Source organism: Macrotis lagotis, chromosome X (assembly GCF_037893015.1).
Source record: "Macrotis lagotis isolate mMagLag1 chromosome X, bilby.v1.9.chrom.fasta, whole genome shotgun sequence".
In the NCBI taxonomy this organism is placed as follows: domain Eukaryota; kingdom Metazoa; phylum Chordata; class Mammalia; order Peramelemorphia; family Peramelidae; genus Macrotis; species Macrotis lagotis.
In genome coordinates, this window is record NC_133666.1 from 293,811,927 (window position 1) to 293,831,096 (window position 19,170).

The following is a 19,170-nucleotide window of genomic DNA, read 5'->3' on the forward strand; positions in this document are numbered from 1 at the left end:
GTCATATAGTTATGTGCTATAAATGATTAGAGAGCAAGACGAGTTCAGATCCTGCCTCCTGTCACTTCTCTTTCTGCACTTCTGGGCAATTTCTTTGTCGGTAAAATGGGGAATAGTAAAAGTACCTGCCTCCCTGGGCTGTTGTGAAAACCAATATAAATAAAACCAATAGCTCTTTTAAAAATGTTAGCTATTATTATTACAATTATATAAGACCTCTTGAGGTAAAAGTGGTTATTCCACAACTCAAAAATGTTGATAGCAGTGCCCTGAGGAGTTCCTCTGCTTTCAAAGTATTGTGATTTTATTATACTTTGAATGTGCCTGATTACTATCTAGTAACTAAACTAGCCCTCATAAAGTGGAGAGGTGACTTAAAAAGATTCTATCAAAGAAACCTTATTTTAAAGATAGCACTGATACTGTGAACAATAGCGAATAACAACAAAATGGCAAAGCTGGCACTTTTCCTATTCCTAATAGGAGCTCTTCATTGTGGGGGTAAAAACAAGGATAATCTAGCTAATCTGATAAGAAATTTGCCCCAAAAGGTAAAAAATATCCAAAAAACTATTTGAAATATAGATTTATATCCTTTATCATTATTAATCGCACCCCAAAACTATGTTATGCTCTGAGATGTTCACTAATAATAGTATAAAGTCTATATAATCAGCTAGATGTTTTTATGGTCATATATGTGTACTCTTGGGAATGTCGAAAACAGCATTTTCTAACCTGGAAGACCTAAAGGGTGTTTTGATCTCTTTTGTTAAAAATGTGAAAATGCAACACTTTACAATTAGTTTACAAGAACAACTCATTGACATCAGAAAAGATTAAATTTATTAATTGAATTTCAATGAAAACATTTTCATAATGGATAGGTGATCTTGAAAAAAAAATTCATGATTTATTAACATTAGTGACTAATGGTGTCCATAAGTTTGACTGAATCTATTTTTGTGAGTCTTTTTCAGCCATTGTAAGTAATATAATAAAATAAATTTAACTGAGAAACAGATTTTTGAATCTCTGTATCAAAAAGTATCAAACAGTTTTCAAAAATATTGAAGTTTTTTTGAGTTAAGCATTTATTTCTTTTTCTTTTTTTTAAAGAAAGATCTTATTTATTTTGAGTTTTACAATTTTTCCCTCATTCTTGCTTCCCTCCCCCCACCCCCCCCACAGAAGGCATTCTGTTAGTCTTTACATTGGTTCCATGGGTAGTAAGGATTTGAACTAAGATGTAGTTAGCTATGGAAGTAGAAAGCAAGTGATGTGGAAGTAGAAAAAATTTGGAAACATATTATATTGGACAAAGGAGATTGAAAATTTGGAAGATGACACTAACTTCGTGTGGGTTGCTAAAAGGTTGGTGATACCGTCAACAATTATATATAAAATTCTCTGTGTTACAGTGCCTATGGAAATGTGTCTGTGTATATGTGTGTGTAAGTTCACAATTAAAAAATAAAAATAAGGGGGCGGCTAGGTGGCACAGTGGATAGAGCACCGGCCGTGGAGTCAGGAGTACCTGGATTCAAATCTGGTCTCAGACACTTAATAATTACCTAGCTGTGTGGCCTTGGGCAAGCCACTTAACCCCATTTCCCTTGCAAAAAAAAAATATTTAAAAGTAATAGGGAAGTTAGGAAAACCAAGTGAATTTGAGGGAAAAGATACATATGATGAACTCTGCAATCTGTCACAATCCATTCATGCCTGCTCACCCAATGCTCTCTCCTACTCAAAATGAAAAGCACAGGAAGCAGGAAGGGCACCAACCAAAACCAAATTGTGATCTGAGGGGCAGAGAAGGAGTATGCTGAGGTAGAGAAGTATTATTTTCCCAGGGGCACCCATGAAACTGCTGCTGTGGGTGCCTGAGCAGTGGCTAGGTTGTAACTGTCCTGAGAGGTTGATCCCCTGGTTCAGAAGTAGGGAGGTTGGAACCTTTCGTGATAGGTGAGAGTGAAGAGTAGGGAAATATTAGAGGAAACAGGTGTGATTATGTTGGAGACAAACACTACAGTTCGTCTGCAGCTTATCTTTCCAGCTTCTGGTTGATTAGAAGACAACCTGGAGTCAAGCTACAACCCCTTGAGATTAAACCATTACCTCTTTGAGGAGCCTAGTCCCCAGTATTTCATATCTTGTCCTGAGTGTTTGAAGGCTCTGTTCTAGAGGATAGCTCTGAATTGGGAAATCATTATCATTACAAAGAACTTAAAGGATAGCCATCTTATTCCTTGGTATTTGTGCTCAAAGCCTTAACTCTTGTTAAAAATTCTATCTTCACTAAATCTGGTTATCTGATTTTTCAACTTAGCATGTTAAAAGCAGCAAACTAAAATAATGTTTAGATATAAAAGTGACAAAAGGGGGGAAAAAACCCTTTCTATCGGGGCTAGTATAGTAACAGACTTGAAATCATTAAGAATTGTGAACTTTTTGAGAGGATCATTTTTTTCCCGTTTCTTTGTATCTCCCAACACTCAGCACAGTCTGACCGGTGATTGGTGCTTAATGTATGTTCCTTGACTTAAATTGACTAGAGTTGAAGTTAAGGTCAATTTGTTCAGTATTTAATTCAACATACATTTAAAATATAAAGTGTGGGCATTTGAAAGGCATTAAGTTTAGATTATTTGAGGAATTCACTCAATATTTACTACCTCATTTCCTAATTGTAAATCTGGAAAGAATGCTCTACTATCAAATAGGTGATTTTGGATGTTGCTTATTTGACCAGAGCTTTGACTTTCTCATCTGCAAAAGGAGAGGTGGTTGGATTGAATGATTTCTAATGCCCATTACAGGAATCTTAGCACATAGAGTGCCAAATCTGCCTCTGATACATATTGGCTATGTGAGCTCAGGCAACACACATAATCTCCTAGTTCCCCAGACAGTTCTTTTCATATAAGTTCGAGACAAGTTACAATTCTTCAGTGGTGAAATGAACTTCCTTTTTAAGAGTTCTTTGCACAGATGAAACTCCAGGTCCATACCAAAACAGAAAAAGAAGACAGAATTCAAAATTAAATTAGAAGCTTGAATTAATTGAATTTGTTAGAATCAAAATGATTCCCTGTCTATTCACCATTTAATATGTTTTTTAAAATCTGTAACCAACGTGTATTTTTCTAGGTAATGATCAATAATGGTTTTACACCAGATAAAGATGACTATGAATTTTGTGCCAAAGTGGAAAACATGGTAATTCCTCCACAAGGACATTTTGGAATATCTGCAGCAACAGGGGGTCTTGCAGGTAAATTTTTATAGCCTTTAAATATTGTAAGTTTGGTAGTTAAATTTTACTAGGAACATTGCATTAGTGTAGATATGGTAGAAATGATTTGCTTAGTTTATTTGTTAAAAGTGCAAAGTACTTGGACATCTTAGCAGTTGTTTCCTTTATAAATGAATTATGTAGCCTTTATGAGAAAAAGTCTGAAAACCTATCATAAGAATCTTCTTTGAATTTGGTCTTACTAGAAAAGTTGATGTTTTCTTCTGCATGTCCATATTTCCTTTTTTAGAATTTCATTTCTATCCTTACTTCCAAATATTATCCTTCCCTATATAAAGAGAGAGAGAGAAAGAGAGGCATGCAAATTATATTTCCACATTAGCCATGTTTTGAGGGGGGGGAAGGCAAGAAAAATAAAGATGGGAAAAACATATACTTTAAGTTTGTATTCTGAGTCTATCAGGTTCTCTGAGTGAGTCCATCAGTTAAGTGGACAGCATTTTTCGTCTTGTCCTTTGGAATTGTGGTGAATCATTGTATTGATCAGAGCAGCCAAGTCTTTCACAGTGGATTATCCTTACAGCATTGCTATAATTGTGTACATTGTTTTCCTCACTTCATTTTGAATCACTTCACTTATGACTTCCCAGGTTTTTCTGAAACTATCCCCTTCATTTTTCTCAACACAGTAGAATTTTTTCACAATCACATACTACGATTTATTCAACCATTGCCCAACTGATGGGTATCCCCTCAATCTTCAATTCATTGACATTACCTAAAGAGCTGCTATCATTATTCTGTACATAAGGGTTCTGTTTAATGTAAACATGTCATAAATATACTACAGTTTTTTCTTTGGGTAAGAAAGCAATTTAAGATTGAATGCAGAGTTTTAAATACCATTGCTGCTGCCTTGTAGATATGGCCAACTGAGGAATAGCAATTTGCTTAGACAGCACAAAGAAGTTGTATTTTAAATTTAAAATATTAAAATATTAAAATTATCTTTTTTAATACTTTGCTGACAAGTGTTTGACAAAGATTGCAAATGTAAATAATTTTGTCGAACCCTGACTACCCAAATATATAGGGATAACTCAGTGATGTAATTTTTCAAGGGTATATGAACCTGCCCTTTACATTTTGTTGTTTCTTTTGTCTCCATGACTTTGTCCCTTCTGTTCTCATGTCTAGCAGGCTCTCCTTTCCCCTTCACCTCTCAGAAGACCTAATTCTCAACTGGTCAGTTTCAGGTACTGACTCCACTGCCAGTCTTTCCTCTTTCTCGCCTCTTCCAGGGGACTTTGTCTTTACTTCTCTGGATATATTCCTTTCAATAGAATTTAAGCTTCTTAACAGCAGTGACTGATTTATTTTCTGTTTCCTCAGAGTCTAAAGTTTTTTTGTACATTGATGAGCATTTAACTGAGTCATTTTTTAAATCTTGTTTTTTTTAATGATTTCTTTGGTCATATGTAGTTATCCTCCATGATTATTTATTAGAGAAAAACAAGTTTAAAAGATAACATGAATTATTTAAAAAAATCTAAATGTGATCATTTAGTTCAGAAAATGGTAGAGCAGGTTGCTTGATGTTCAAATTTTATTTTTTTTTAATTTACAGATGATCATGATGTCCTTTCTTTTCTGACTTTCCAACTGACTGAGCCTGGAAAAGAAACAGTAAGTGCATGATGTCTTTTGCTTTTACTAAAAAAGTACTTTTTCTGTTTAGCAGGTATAAATGTGTTACAGCTTGAATTAGAAACTAACTGCTTTTTAGCTAATATTGCACCTTGGTTTTATGACTGTAATGTTCTAAAGGTTTTAGAGGAGTTCAAAATAATCAATTATGGTTAAGTCTCTTACTAATGTCTATTTTTTCCTTATTTATTCTTAAATTATAAAAGCCTACACCTGATAAAGAAATACCTGAAAAGGACAAAGAAAAGTACCAGGAAGAATTTGAACATTTTCAACAAGAACTGGATAAAAAAAAGGAGGCCTTCCAGAAGGACCACCCTGATATTCAAGGGCAGCCAGGTAAGTTTAGATGAACTTAAGTTAGCTCCACAAGAGAAAACTTACCCATTCTGTATGGCTCCATTTCAGCTAGTTGCCTGGTAACTGCTGCATGGATCCTGTTTCTTCTCTGTGATAAACTCAAGTGACTCATAACAAGTAATTTCTCACTCAGTGACCAAGATGAAAGCAATTTTGCATATTAGTTAGACTTGAATATTTGAATGACTTTGAAGACCATCTCCAGTATCCTATCCTCAGTACCCTAGAGGAATAGGCTGATTTAAAGGGTTTAGAGACTATTTCAACTTTGAAGGCTGACAAATACCCTAGAGATTAGAATGTCTTGGGCCTTCTCTAGCACTTTATAGAAGTCTTTACGGGAACCCAGAAACTTAATAGATCTTAAAAGGTCAGGGCAATTAGGTATAGTGGATAGATCACCAGCCCTGGAGGCAGGAGGATCAAATCCTGCCTCAGTTACTAGCTGTGTGACTTTGGGCAAGTTGCTTAACCCTGATTGCCTCGCATCTAGGGCCATCTCCAGTCTCCCTGATTCATATCTGGCCACTGGACCCAGATGGTTCTAGAGGAGAAAGTGAGGTTGGTGACTTATCACAGCATCTCTTCACTCAGATCCAGTTCACGTGCTTATCATGGCATTACCTCCCTGATGTCATGGTCTTCTTTGAGAACAAAGGACAACATCCTCATCAGTCTCCTTAAATATTCTCCTGAGATTGAGATAGTAGGCAGGGAATATCCCTTATTAGTTCATCTGGGCAGAAAAAAGTGAAATATTCACTGAATTGTCCTGTGATAATGTTAAGTGGAAGGATTTAGGAAATATTCAATTGTCATTATGCTTTCTCTTCAGTAAAAATGGGAAGCTTCTTGGAGACTAGACTTTTATCTTTTGGGGAAGCCATAGCTAATTTACCTGAAGGATTGATTTGTAATGATAATTGAAATTTATTCAGTTGTTATTCTTTTATAATATATAAGTTACTTGAGAGCAGAGATTCTTTCATTCTTTGCATTTCTATCCCTAGCCTTTAGGGATACAGATGTGCCTGGCTTATTAATTGTTTGAACCTAAACTTTTCATACAATTCATTTCATACAATTCAGTTTTGAAAGGACTTTACCAAATGACTTTTTTTTTAAGCAAATCACATTAACAAATATACTTTATTTGAAATTGATGAAAAAATAGTATAGGGTTCTGAATTGGACCCAAATTAGAAGCATTGGGTTCATTCCTAGCTTTGTCATAGTCTTTTTAGGTTTTTTTTTTTTTTTTTGCACAAGGCAAATGAGGTTAAATGGCTTGCTCAAAGCCACATAGCTAGGTAATTGTTAAGTGTCTGATTTTGGATTTGAACTCAGGTACTCCTGACTCTAGGGCCGGTGCTCTATGCACTGTGCCACCTCGCTGCCCCTTTGTCATAGTCTTGTGTAACCTTCCATGGGCCTCAGTTACCCTGTATCATAGAGAGAGTAATGTATTTGCTATCTTTGGGAAATTAGATTAAAAGTGCTTAAGAACTATTTAATAAATGTGAAAATTATTTTCTTTTAACTGTCCCAGGGTCTCTTTTCTGAATCTTAGATAAATCTGGGCTGCTTCTACTTCTTCACTTGTATCAATAGATGTGTGCTCAGGGAATACAAATTAATTTCAATAAATATATGGGGGGGAAATGGGTGTTCCTAAGTCATAACACGTGTTCCTAAGATGGAAATTGTTTTAGAATATTTTGTTTTTAAGACTTTTTCTTTTATTAATCAGTCAGCAAGCATTTATTAAGCACCAGTGATACAAAGACAACAAAGGATCTAGTTTTGCCCTCAAGGAGCTTGGGAGAGCTAGGGAAAAGGCATAGAGATTAGAGATGAGATATAGTGAGTTTAGAACAACAGGGAGGCCAGTATGACTGGATCACAAAACATAAGGAGAAGAAAGTAGACTAGAAAGATAGAATGGGGTCTAGCCTACTTAGAGGCCAGCTTGTGAACTATTTAAAGCTTGATCCTCATTGCTGTCAGAATCCATTGGAGTTTATTAAGTTGGGGAGAGAAGATAAGATCAGACCTACATTTTAGAAGAGTCAGTTTGACTGTTGTGTAAGGATAGCTAGAACTGAGATGTCTGAGGCAGAGAAATTCAACAGCAGTATAAGTGAGAGGTGATGAAAGCCTGAACCCTGACTATGAGAGGGAGGGATACTTGTGAGAGAAGTTTGGATCTGAGGTGAGAGGGAGGAGATGGATCACAATGAAGTTGTGAACCTGAGTGATTATATAGAATGATGGTGGTGCCTGCAGTAGGAATAGGGAAGTTCAGAATAGAAGTATGGGATGGGGGGAGGGAGAGTATAATCGATTCTGATTTGAACATGTGGGATGTTAGCTTCCTGTGGAACATCCAATTTGAAATGTCCATGAATACTTGGAAAGGCATAGAAGAAATGTTCAAAGAAGTCTTGTGCAGAAAGATGATAGTTGACTCATAGTAGATGATGAGATGAAGAAGGAAGAGAAAAAAATATGGGGAAATGACCCAGGACAGGACCTTGAAGTTTACCTACAGTTAGTGGGTGTGACATGACTGATGAGTCAATAAAAGAGAATGAGAAGGAGAGGTCATAGAGGTAGGAGGAGAACCAGGAGAGAATAGCATCCCAAAAGCCCAGAGAAGAGAAGGTCCAGGAGGAGATGCTGGATGATAGTGCAAGTGAAGCAGGGGAAGTTGTGAATATTGTTAACATGTGTGGATCTCTGATTCTCTGAGTGATAGAAGTTTTATAGTTCTTTGTGTGCTAAGTACTAGAGAGAGGAGAGTTTAAGTATGGCATGGTTTTTATGTTGTATATAATCAAACTTTGGACCATATTTAATCTATTATTCTCAAAATGGAAAATGAATCTTGCTTTTCTCAAACTTGCCTTACTTTACAACATTATCGCCACCTTCCTAAGACAGGAAGTCTGGGGTCTGGTGGAGGGCAGTTTCTGCCTATTCACAACCTATGTGTTCTGCACATTGCCTGGGTAAGGGCAAGCACTAAGGGATAAAATAGAATTGAGTCTTCTGCTTTTCATGAGATCTGTTACTGATAGTTTACCACCTAGCATCATTCTAAATTCTTAAGTACTGAACTTTTTTGTATTGACTAGAGAAATAAGTAAAGGGAGAGAGAAGGACATGAGATAGGAAGTAAGAAATTTTGGGGAAAAATGCATTATAAGAAACAATTTGGGCATGTGGGAGTAAGGCTATGAAGCAGAAAAATAAATGAAATTATGTAGAGAAAGGAAGAATGTGAAAAAAGTATCAATAATAATTACTAAATTTGTGACTCTTAAGACATTACATAGTTGAATTTTCATAATTTTTTTAAAGAATTCAGCCCCTGAAACAGGAAGAATCAAACATTTGAACTCAATATTCCAGCAAACCTACCTAAGAAAATAAATTACTTAGAAAAGTGCCTATTGAATAAGAATTGTTGGAAAAGCTATCAACTGAATATTAAATTTTAATTTAAAATATTAAATATTAATTTTTTTAAAAAATAGAGCATCAGGGACAGTTAGATAATACAGGGATAGAGCACTGGCCCTGAAGTTGGGAGAATCTGAATTTAAGTCCAGCTTTAGACACTTGACACTAGCTTTGTGGCCCAGGGTAAGTCACTTAACCCCAATTGCCTATCAAAAAAATAATAATAATACAGGATCAAGTTAGTGTTCCTTTCTTAACTATGGGTAGAGGAATAGTTTCTCTTTAAACTTAAATTTTTTTTGAGGGAGAGTTCTTAATGAGATAAAGGCAATCGCAGAAGACAAAATAGACAATTGCATTTACATGAAATTGAAAAGCTTTTGCACTAACAAAATCAAACAACTAGGATAAGGCAGGAAATGTTCAATTGGGGAAGAGAATTTTGTATAAAATATCTCTGATAAGATAGAGTTAAAGAAAACAACTAAAGCAACTATGCTGTTTGAAAGTCATTCCAGTGGTAAGTGGTCAAAGATTATGAACAAACAGCTCTCCAAAGAGGAATTGCAAAGCATTAATTACCATATGAAATATTGTTCCAAAAATAACTCTGAGATTTCATTTCACACTCAGAAAATTGGCAGAGATAATAAAGGATCAAATAGTTAATGTTGGGAGGGACTGAAAAGACAGTAATACATGCTAACCATTTCAGAAAGCAATTTGTGATTTTGCTCTAAAAACAAAAGTAACTAATGTGTTCCATACCTTTTGTTCAGAAAGCCTGCAGCAAAGTATATATTCCAAGGAAGTAAAAAACTATGAAGGGCCCACATATACCAAAATATTCATGGTATCATTCTTTGTAGTAGGAAAGAATCAGCAATAAAATATAGACACTTATCATTTTTTGTTATAGTAAAATAGTGATACATGAAAATAAAGTAAAAATTCTGTATTGTAAAAGTGTTGAATATGAAAAAATGCCAAGAATATAAAAAGATTTTCTGTAAAATGAAAAAAACCAGGAAAGTAATATACAATAGCTACAATAGTATAAATGAAAAGAAGCTTCTCTCCCCTTTGAAGCTAAATGTTGTATATTATAATCAAGTTTTGCTCCAAAGTAAAGAAGAGAAAATACACCTTCCATGCAACTTTGCAGAGATGGGGACTATGGCTGTTGAACATTGTTAGTGTTTTGCTTATTTTAGTGAACTATTTTTCTTTCTTGTTTTTTTTAACTTCTTTTTTTTTAATAAGGAATGGCTGTTTAAGGGGAGGAAGCATATATTTGGAAATTGGGATGATATAAAAGCAAGATGTCAGTAAAAATGAAAAATTAGTATATGGAGATGGTTTGAATGAATATCATTTTACCTTCTCTAACTGGGTATTCACTGGCAGTATATTTGCTGCACTTGGTAAATTATGGTGTCCTTGTGCTAATTTTAAGGTATGTTTAAAACCATGCTACTTTGCCAAGTACATATATGCATGGTTCTGATACTCTAACCTAACTTTTTATAGCTGAAGAAATCTTTGAGAGTGTAAGTGATCGAGAACTAAGACAAATTTTTGAAGGGCAAACTCGTATACATCTTGAAATCAAACAACTCAACCGACAGCTAGATATGATTCTTGATGAGCAAAGAAGGTATGTCTCTTCCTTGACTGAAGAGCTCTCTAAAAGAGGACATGGAAGCCCAGCACAGCTTGGACAGGTGAGCTTAAAAATGAAATTATAGTTCTGCATATGGAAGAGAGGTAGAAGAGAAAATAATGGAAGCTAAACTGTAGCTTGCATAGTGATTGAAGACAGTAGATTATCACAATGGTCTACATTTCTCATTTCAGGCCCCTCAACAAGAACTTGATGCTTTGGTGAAAACTCAGCAAGAGGTCCTAAGAAATGTGAATGAAATGAAGTAAGTATGCACGAAGATAGACAGTATAAAACAGAAGACATCTGTTGTTTTTAATTTATGAAATAAGACAAGCATTTCCATAACAGTAAAAAAGATTGTATGTACAAATATCTATTCCTTTTAAATGTACAATTTACTATTCCTTTTATAAATACACTACAGTTACTACATTTCCTTTTTTCTTATATATCATTTCTTATGCACGGTAGTATTCCATCACAATTATATACCAACAGCTTGTTGAGTCATTCTCTGATTGATAGACATCCAGTTCTTTGCCACCACAAAGAGAACGACTATAAACATTTTTAGAACATATAGTTTCTTTTCCTTTTTCCTTAATCAGCTCAGAGTTAAAGTGACTGTCCCTGTTGCACACCTGGGATTTGTGGGAGGTAAACTTGAAATCCAGATCTCTCACTCCTGTTCTAGCATTCTTTTGTACTCCACATCCCTTGCCTTCTAGATTTATATTATTGAAAAGTTTTTGTGTTTTTTTTTAAGCTCAATTTGTCAGATTTTTCTTGTTTAGCCTGTTAAGACTTATCAAGTGAATTTTCTTAATTTTCAACCAAGTTAAACTTTTTGCAACTGGTCATATTGACTTCTGGACATTGTCGATCTTTGCAATGTTTTGACCTCATACTTGTCATCTTTTTTAAAAAAAAAATTATTTGTTTTTGCAAGGCATTGGCTTAAGTGACTTGCCAAGGTCATGCAGCTAGGTAATTATTAAGTGTCTGAGACCAGATTTGAACTCAGGTCCACCTGACTCCAGGGCCAGTGCTCTATCCACTGAGCTGCCTAGCTGTTCCCACACCTTCTATGTTAACATAATTTCATTAAATGTTGGGTGATTTTCTTTTTTAGGAATTCCATGGGTGAAACACTCCGGCTGGTCAGTGGGTCTCAGCATGCAGGCACAGCAGGCAGCGTGTATGAAACGACCCAGCATTTCAATGATATTAAAGAACACCTTCATGTAGTAAAGAGGGATATCGAACACTTAATACAGCGAAATGTGGTAACTTTATTTTCATTGAACTTCTTTTGAATTCTATCCTTGTCTAGTTAGCAATATTTTAATTTCATTTAAGAAAAGGAATCTCTGTTTTGATTACTTTGATTGAAAATTTCAGGTTTTCACTTTCTTTTCCCTTAAATCATCAGTTTTAAAGTCATAAAATGAGTTGGAATATGTTATATTTCTTTGGTTGTGAACTGATAAAGAGTACTATTAGCTCTTCTCTTTTTAAATCAAAAAAAAATTTTTTTAAGCAAAATTTCAAACATCATCTGAGAAGTCCCAATGGTAAGGTTATTCAACCCTGGATTTTATGCTCATATAATGCCATGGTTCTTACCCTCAGGGCTTTGAACAGTAAAAAAATATTGACTATTGTAGCTTGCTTTTTAACAAAATATACCTAGATTTGCATAGTGATTAAAGATTATCATAATAGTCTGCAGTCACAGTGATCTATCCAGCTCATTATATATATCCCTTTATCATGGAGAGAGGTTTATAGTGTCAAACTCAGACAAAAATAAATACATATTTTTATTAGAGAATTTCATAGAGAACCAAGAGTAAAGTCCAGTGCAGAGTGGGAAAAGATAAGAGAAGAAAGTCAAATCATATTTTATTTAAGTGAATTTTTATTATTTTTCTTTCAAGTACGTATTTTAAGTACTCTTAACCTTAGGTTGCTGAGATGTTTATGGTACCAGTATAGGCCTTAAAAGATTCTACTGCAGGGGCGGCTAGGCGGCTCAGTGGATAAAGCACTGGCCCTGGAGTCAGGAGTACCTGGGTTCAAATCCGGTCTCAGACACTTAATAATTACTTAGCTGTGTGGCCTTGGACAAGTCATTTAACCCCATTTGCCTTGCAAAAAAAAGATTATATTGCCTACTCTTTAGTTTTCTTTATTTCAGAAGCACTGCTCCTTCATTCATTAAGATGGGGCAGTGGATAGAGCATTGGGTCTGGAGAATAGAAGACTTGAGTCTAAAATCCAGCTCTTAAGTGCTGACAAACTGTGTGACCCTGGAGAAGTCATTTAACCTGTTTGCTTCAGTTTCCTTAGTTATAAAATGGGGAGAATCATAGCAGTTTCTCTCATGATGATTGTAGGATAAGCATCAGAATATAAATGATATAATATTTGAGAGCTGTAAATGAATAAGAACTTGTAAAGCACTGTATGAATGTTACTTATTAACTGCTTGGATTATAATCTTGTTTCAATTATTAGAAGAGTATGCAAACAATTAACTAATTCAGACTTTGAATTGTTCATCAATTGATCTTGTTCTAAATACATGCTCTGAGATAGATCTTGTCCAACAAGGTCTCTCAGGTGGTCCCTAAGCTGATTTTTTAAAAATAATTAGTATTTTTAGTAGAACAACCTGTGTCTTTCATTCATGTAGCACTTCATAGTTCTTAGTTTGCTATGTTATCTCCCACATTATTTTGTCATTATATCTTACATTTATATAGGGCTTTATAGTCTCCAAAGTACTTTCATAGACATTTTTTCATTTGTTTCAGCCCTGCCAGGTAAGTGTAGTAGATATTTTCCACATTTAGATGGAGGAGCTGAGGCTCCTAGAACCTGTGTTTTGTCTTAGGTAAGAAAGTGGTAAAGATAGGTCTAGAATACTAGCCTTCTCATTCTTGATCTTCCTTTTCCTCTATACTATACTACACTACCTTTCTGCAAAACTTGTATACATAGCCTTTTCTGTAGTAATCTCAGATCATTTTCATAAGGGGTGTGTGTGTGTGTGTAGAAAGAGAATTGACTGAAGTGACACGTAGGAGTAGCAAGTAGACTAGTTGTGGCTTTTGAAATAGATGTGCTTGAACATCATTGATCAAGAAGCCACCAAGATTGATTTCTGAAATACTAAATATACTAAATGTGCCAGGGGATATTATCTTATAATGTGTTTTTTTGTTGTTATAGCCATCAAATGAAAGAGCAAAATGTCCAGAAGTACCACCATTTCCATCTTGTTTATCTACAACACACTTTTTAATATTTGTTGCAGTACAGACGATGTTATTCATTGGTTATATCATGTATAGGTAAGTTCCTTTTATGAAATCTAATCAGCTTCTCCCCTTTCTCCAAACACAGATTACTGATAGTTATCTATTTCAATTAAAACAAATAGTTTATCTTATCACTAGGTTTGAGGTTCTATAATAGAATAGAGAGATTATGAAAATAAAAATACTTTCTAAATATACCCAAAACTGTAGAAATTTTTTGGCCTGGTTAATTGTATTTTCAGGTAAAGGGGCATGTTAAACTTATGGAGGATAAGATCATTTATATATCTTGGAAATTTGATTGTGTTATTGAACAGGTCATAAAAGTAAAATAGGATATAATGATATAATTACTGTGTTTTCATTTGATTCAGAATGCTAATTTAATGTATTTTAACTTGTCTTGATGTTGTTGTGTGTTTATTTAGGACTCAACAAGAAGCCGCAGCCAAAAAATTCTTTTGATCACCATTTTTGTACATGTACATGTATGTAAGCACAGAACTTTGACTGTAAATGAGGGAATTTTTAATGTTTTTCAATTGCTTCAGTAATCTAAATTATTAAATTTTTTGTTAAAATTGTCTGTTTAAATGTTAAATTGTGGTAAGAATAAACCTTATGGAAGTGAGAACTACAAGAAAAACTGTGCACAGTATATAACTTTATTTAAAATTTATTGAGGTGATGGTTTATGGTAGAAGAGCCATGAAACAGGACATTTATTTCCAATATGATTAGGGTAAGAAAGCCTAGGATATACCTCCCAAATGATAGTTAGCACAATTGATTTTTGGAGCAGAAGAGTATGTATGATGTTGTAAGTAATTTTATTTAAAAAAAAAAACTTTTACAAAATTAAGAAGTTGACCTGAAGTACAAAGTACCATAAGTCCCTTATCACATTGATTAGAGGAACCAAAGTCTTACAATATATGAATCAGATTATCCTAATCAAAGACCTACTCCTGTAATCATTTGTGTTGATTCTCTGAAATCAAAGGTTATTTTGCCCAGATAGAGCTTTTTTTAGGATAAAGATCAAGATGTTAGCATTTCATAATGCCTGTATAGAACTCTTGGGGGGTTTTCCCCCTTTAATGTGATTAATATATTTTGGAGGAAGCTGTGAGGGGAAAAAATTAACTGCTTTTTGTCTAATTTTCATTCAGTTGAAAACATTCTTTTGATTAATGGTTCTTACGGGTATTTTGCCTGCTGATAGATTCATTTCATGCTCCTGAATGTCTTCACCTCACAGAAAGTCACTTAAATCTTCTTTAAAAAAATAGCTTTTTAAAAATTTGTTGTTTATTTCATATTAAACTACAGCATGTAAATTCAGCTCTAGGGTGCATGGGATTTGAATATTGTGAATAACTTAAAAGTAACCACTGTGTTCCAAGTTAACAATGCTGTTTCACTACACAACTCTGAATATGTGAATTTGTGTATCCCTTAAAAATATGGGAGACTGTTCCTTGTTTTAATTGCAAGGCTTTCATGAGCAGATTTTTTTTCTTTTGTTTTTTGCAAGGCAATGGGGTTAAATGACTTGCCCAAGGTCACACAGCTAGGTAATTAAGTGTCTGAGGTCACATTTGAACTCAGGTCCTCCTGACTCCAGGGCCGGTGCTCTATCCACTGTGCCACCTAGGTGCCCCCAAGAGCAATTTTTAAGAAATAAAAAACTTTTGTGTATTTTTTTTAATTTCAATTATCATACTGCATTTGTCAGTAGGGTTTGCCCTTTAAGATGTCCAAGTAAAAGGGTCTTCATAAAGTCCTTGCATAGCTTTTACACTTCTGATTTCTATGCTTTAATGATTGAATTTATAAGTATGATGATAATAATTGGTCTATTATATTTGAAAGACTATCAAAAGTTTGTTTTCTTTTTCCCTCATAACTGAACCCTGATGGCTAACAGAACTTGCCTCTACATCTGCTCCAGCCATTTTTTTTATTTGTCACAGATTTTGGAATAAAAATAAATGATATGTAACTCCATAGAGTCCCAAGTAAGTGACTTTTTAATACCACTTAAAGGTTGATCCTCTCATGCCTCTAGCTACATGAGGACTCCATGAAGACTCTGCTTTTGCAATACTCTATTAGTGTTAATTTGTGAACTTGCCATCTTATTATTATTATTATTATTATTAAAGCCTCTGAACATCTGAGGTGATAAAAATATTCCGGTAAGTGATGTTTCACTCTACCTTATTTATTTACTAGTAATAGAAGTAATTTTTTTCCCTTTATAATATTAACATTTTAAAATCTATTTGGACACATGAATCATTTCAAAGACATTATCACAAATTTATTCCTTTTTATCAGTTCTTGAGAAAATTTTAATACCTTTGAAAGAATATTTAGGTTGTAAAGCATGAAATTCATGCTAGTTATCCCTAAGGAAAAAGCTGCCAAATCCAGTATTAAAAACTCCACAGTCACACTGTGCCTGAAACTTGGAAAGGATTACCAAATCTATGCAGTATATTTTTGTCAGGCTAAAATTCAAGTGGTTTCATTCTGATTACAGCCTAGACAATTGGACCTGCACTATATTGAGAGGGCATAATCATGCATTTTAAACTTCCTATTTCCTTGGATATTGAGTTGCTTTGAAACATTGTAAGCTGAGCAGTTGGGATGGGACAATTGTATCCTATTAATTGGGTCTGGTTTATCTTCCTCAAAATAATTGAAGATAGTAGATTACTTATGAAGAAAAAATGTTAAAACTTAGTGGGGGAAAAAGTCACTGCCAGGATTCTTTGACTTCTTTGTTATTTTGGATAATTAAATTTATTCACTTTCACACCAGCAAATATTTTACAGGGTGCCTTGGATTAAAACAATTTTATTTAGAATATATCAGTGTTCCTGTGCTCTTAAAGTCACTTGTAAAGAATGCAATAACATGATGATTGTTAACTTCTGATTTACTATACCTTTTTCATGTTCCAACCTTCCTTCTATGTTTTATTTAATTGGAAGTTTTAAAATAGTAAAACCATCTAAGTACACCATATATTATACATTGAAAGAATCTAATAGCATCTTCCCTGGTTTAGAACTAGGCATGATATTAATACTTCCATCATTGATCCCTTAAGCCTTTGTGCACTGATTGTTTTGTACATGTAATTCTTTAATGTTCTTTTTTAATAAGGAACAATTGGTATGTATTTTAGCCACCCAAAATGTTGCCTGGCTTCTGAGTCAGTTTAATGAAAACTTTTAAACCCACTGACATTCAACACTGTTCCATCCAAAATCTGCCTACCAAGAAGCTCCTTACATTTAATGGTAGTCATGGTTGTGTTGTTTTGTATAAATTAAAGATGACTTTTTAATAACAAAAGCAAAATAGGGACAGGAAAAACTACTTGAATAAGGGATTGCCTGGCATAATATTACAAAATTGCAAACTTGGGAAAAAATGTAATGTAGAATATTAAAATATGGTGACTGGATCTCCTGACCAAATGTTCATTACAGGAACACAGTATTTTAAAAAAAAATGTTATACTGGTGTTCAAAAAAAGATTTGATGTAAAATCTATACTTGCAATTTTTTAGATCTCTGCGTCGCCTATTTAAATTGTCAATTTTATTGATGTTACTGTAAAATTGAAATGATTTTCTAGCCACTGTCAATTGGTTACTATTTCTCAAGTTTTGTTTTCTGACTAATGTTACTTGATGCTAGCTGGAATTCAAGAAAAGACATTAACCTTATTCAAATAAAGAAATATTTTATTAAAATTGTTTTCTCTTTTATTGAACTCTTGATAATAACTTAACCATATATTTATCAAGGCAATGTTTTATTTTTTAAAATTGATAAGTACAAGATACTATGTAGGTATGGAGTAGCAGTATGTAGATACCCTTTCCAAAAAGAATAAATAGTTTTGAGAGTGTGTGCATATTTGTATTATCATAAATATATGAACTTGTAAAAAAAGATAACATTATATTTTTGTACCTTTTACATATCTGATCTACATGAAAAGAAAACCATAACAATTATTATTTTTATTATTATTTCATTCTCGAAGAAGACCATGACATCAGGGGGGTGATGCCATGACAAGCACATGAATTGGATTTGAGTGAGAGTTTGCTGTGCTAAGTTACCAGCCTCACTTTCTCCTCCAGAACCATCTGGGTCCAGTGACCAGATATGAATCAGGACGACTGGAGATGACCCTGGATGCAGGCTAATCAGGGTTCAATGACTTGCCCAAGGTCACACTGCTAGTAAATGTCTGAGGCTGAATTCAAACTCCTGACTCCAAGGCCAGCTCTCTTTTCACTGAGCCATCTAGTTGAGAAAAGGCTAAAACAAGCAAAACAAAACAAACAGCAACAAAAATGCTCAAACAGGGCTACTCTATTCAGGGCAAGAGATTAAATGCTTCAAGGAGTACAATATCCCAATAAAAACAATGAATGCCATCCAAAGTTTGTAAATGGTTGGCACTAATTACATGCTAATGTGGCTTTAAATCATTCCTATCATTTCTAGGCCCATCCTATGGAGGGTAGGTTGAAGGACTTCAGGAGAAATGAAGCAGTAAGTATATAGGAGTTCAGAGAAGAGAGCCCTCATCGTGCAGTTGTTGGCCTATACAAAGAAAGTTTCATGAAGATAGTGGAACTTAAAATAAGTTAAGAAGGAAAGGTAAGATTCCAATAGGCAGAAAGGCATGAAAGAGCATGGAGGAATGTGCAAAGTGTGTCTTAGGAACAAGATGTAGACCAGTCTGCTGGGAACCAAGAAAGCTTTCCTTCAGGGGAATAGTTAGAAATGTTGAGTGGGATAAGATTGTGAAAAACTTTCAATCCCAAGGAATCAATCAGATTCCAAAGATACCCTTGAGCTCAATCTTTTCTGAGACATGAATCTCTCACACAGCATCCTCAGTGAGAGATTGCCCATGAGCATTTCCAGTGACAAAGGATACATTCCACTTTTTGGTAGTTTTCACAGAATATATTGAACCAAAACCCATTTCATAATTGCCAGTTATTGGTACTTATTTACTTTGGATTTAAAAGGGACAAGTCGTTCTATCTACATGACAGCTCTTCAAATAATAAGGGAAACATGATTTAATCTGATCTAAGGAAAAGTATTAAATTTCCAATTAATTACATATATATATATATATATATATATATATATATATATATATATATATTTAAGCCTTGCCTTTTCTCCTTCAATTTGTCAATATATCCTAAAATGTTGCCCTCAGAACCAAATATAGAATTCCATATGTATGACCATTAAAAAGGAAAATGGCCTTATCACCTTCATTCTGTATACTTCACCTCTATTAATTTAGCCCAAGATCAATTTTGTTGGC

The 19,170-nt window shown here is 34.2% G+C and overlaps 1 protein-coding gene across 1 annotated transcript in view; it reads left to right on the forward strand.

Moving 5' to 3' along the window:
* The window catches only part of LMAN1 (lectin, mannose binding 1), a 44,568-nt gene extending 27,008 nt beyond the window's left edge, over positions 1 to 17,560 (forward strand). The window contains exons 6-13 of the mRNA XM_074208516.1: positions 3,154 to 3,277; positions 4,887 to 4,945; positions 5,173 to 5,305; positions 10,322 to 10,515; positions 10,649 to 10,719; positions 11,590 to 11,743; positions 13,695 to 13,816; positions 14,212 to 17,560. Coding sequence (XP_074064617.1) covers positions 3,154 to 3,277; positions 4,887 to 4,945; positions 5,173 to 5,305; positions 10,322 to 10,515; positions 10,649 to 10,719; positions 11,590 to 11,743; positions 13,695 to 13,816; positions 14,212 to 14,248 — 894 coding nt within the window. The 3' untranslated portion in view covers positions 14,249 to 17,560. The remainder of the gene's footprint in view (positions 1 to 3,153; positions 3,278 to 4,886; positions 4,946 to 5,172; positions 5,306 to 10,321; positions 10,516 to 10,648; positions 10,720 to 11,589; positions 11,744 to 13,694; positions 13,817 to 14,211) is intronic.
* The last annotated feature ends 1,610 nt before the right edge of the window (positions 17,561 to 19,170 follow it).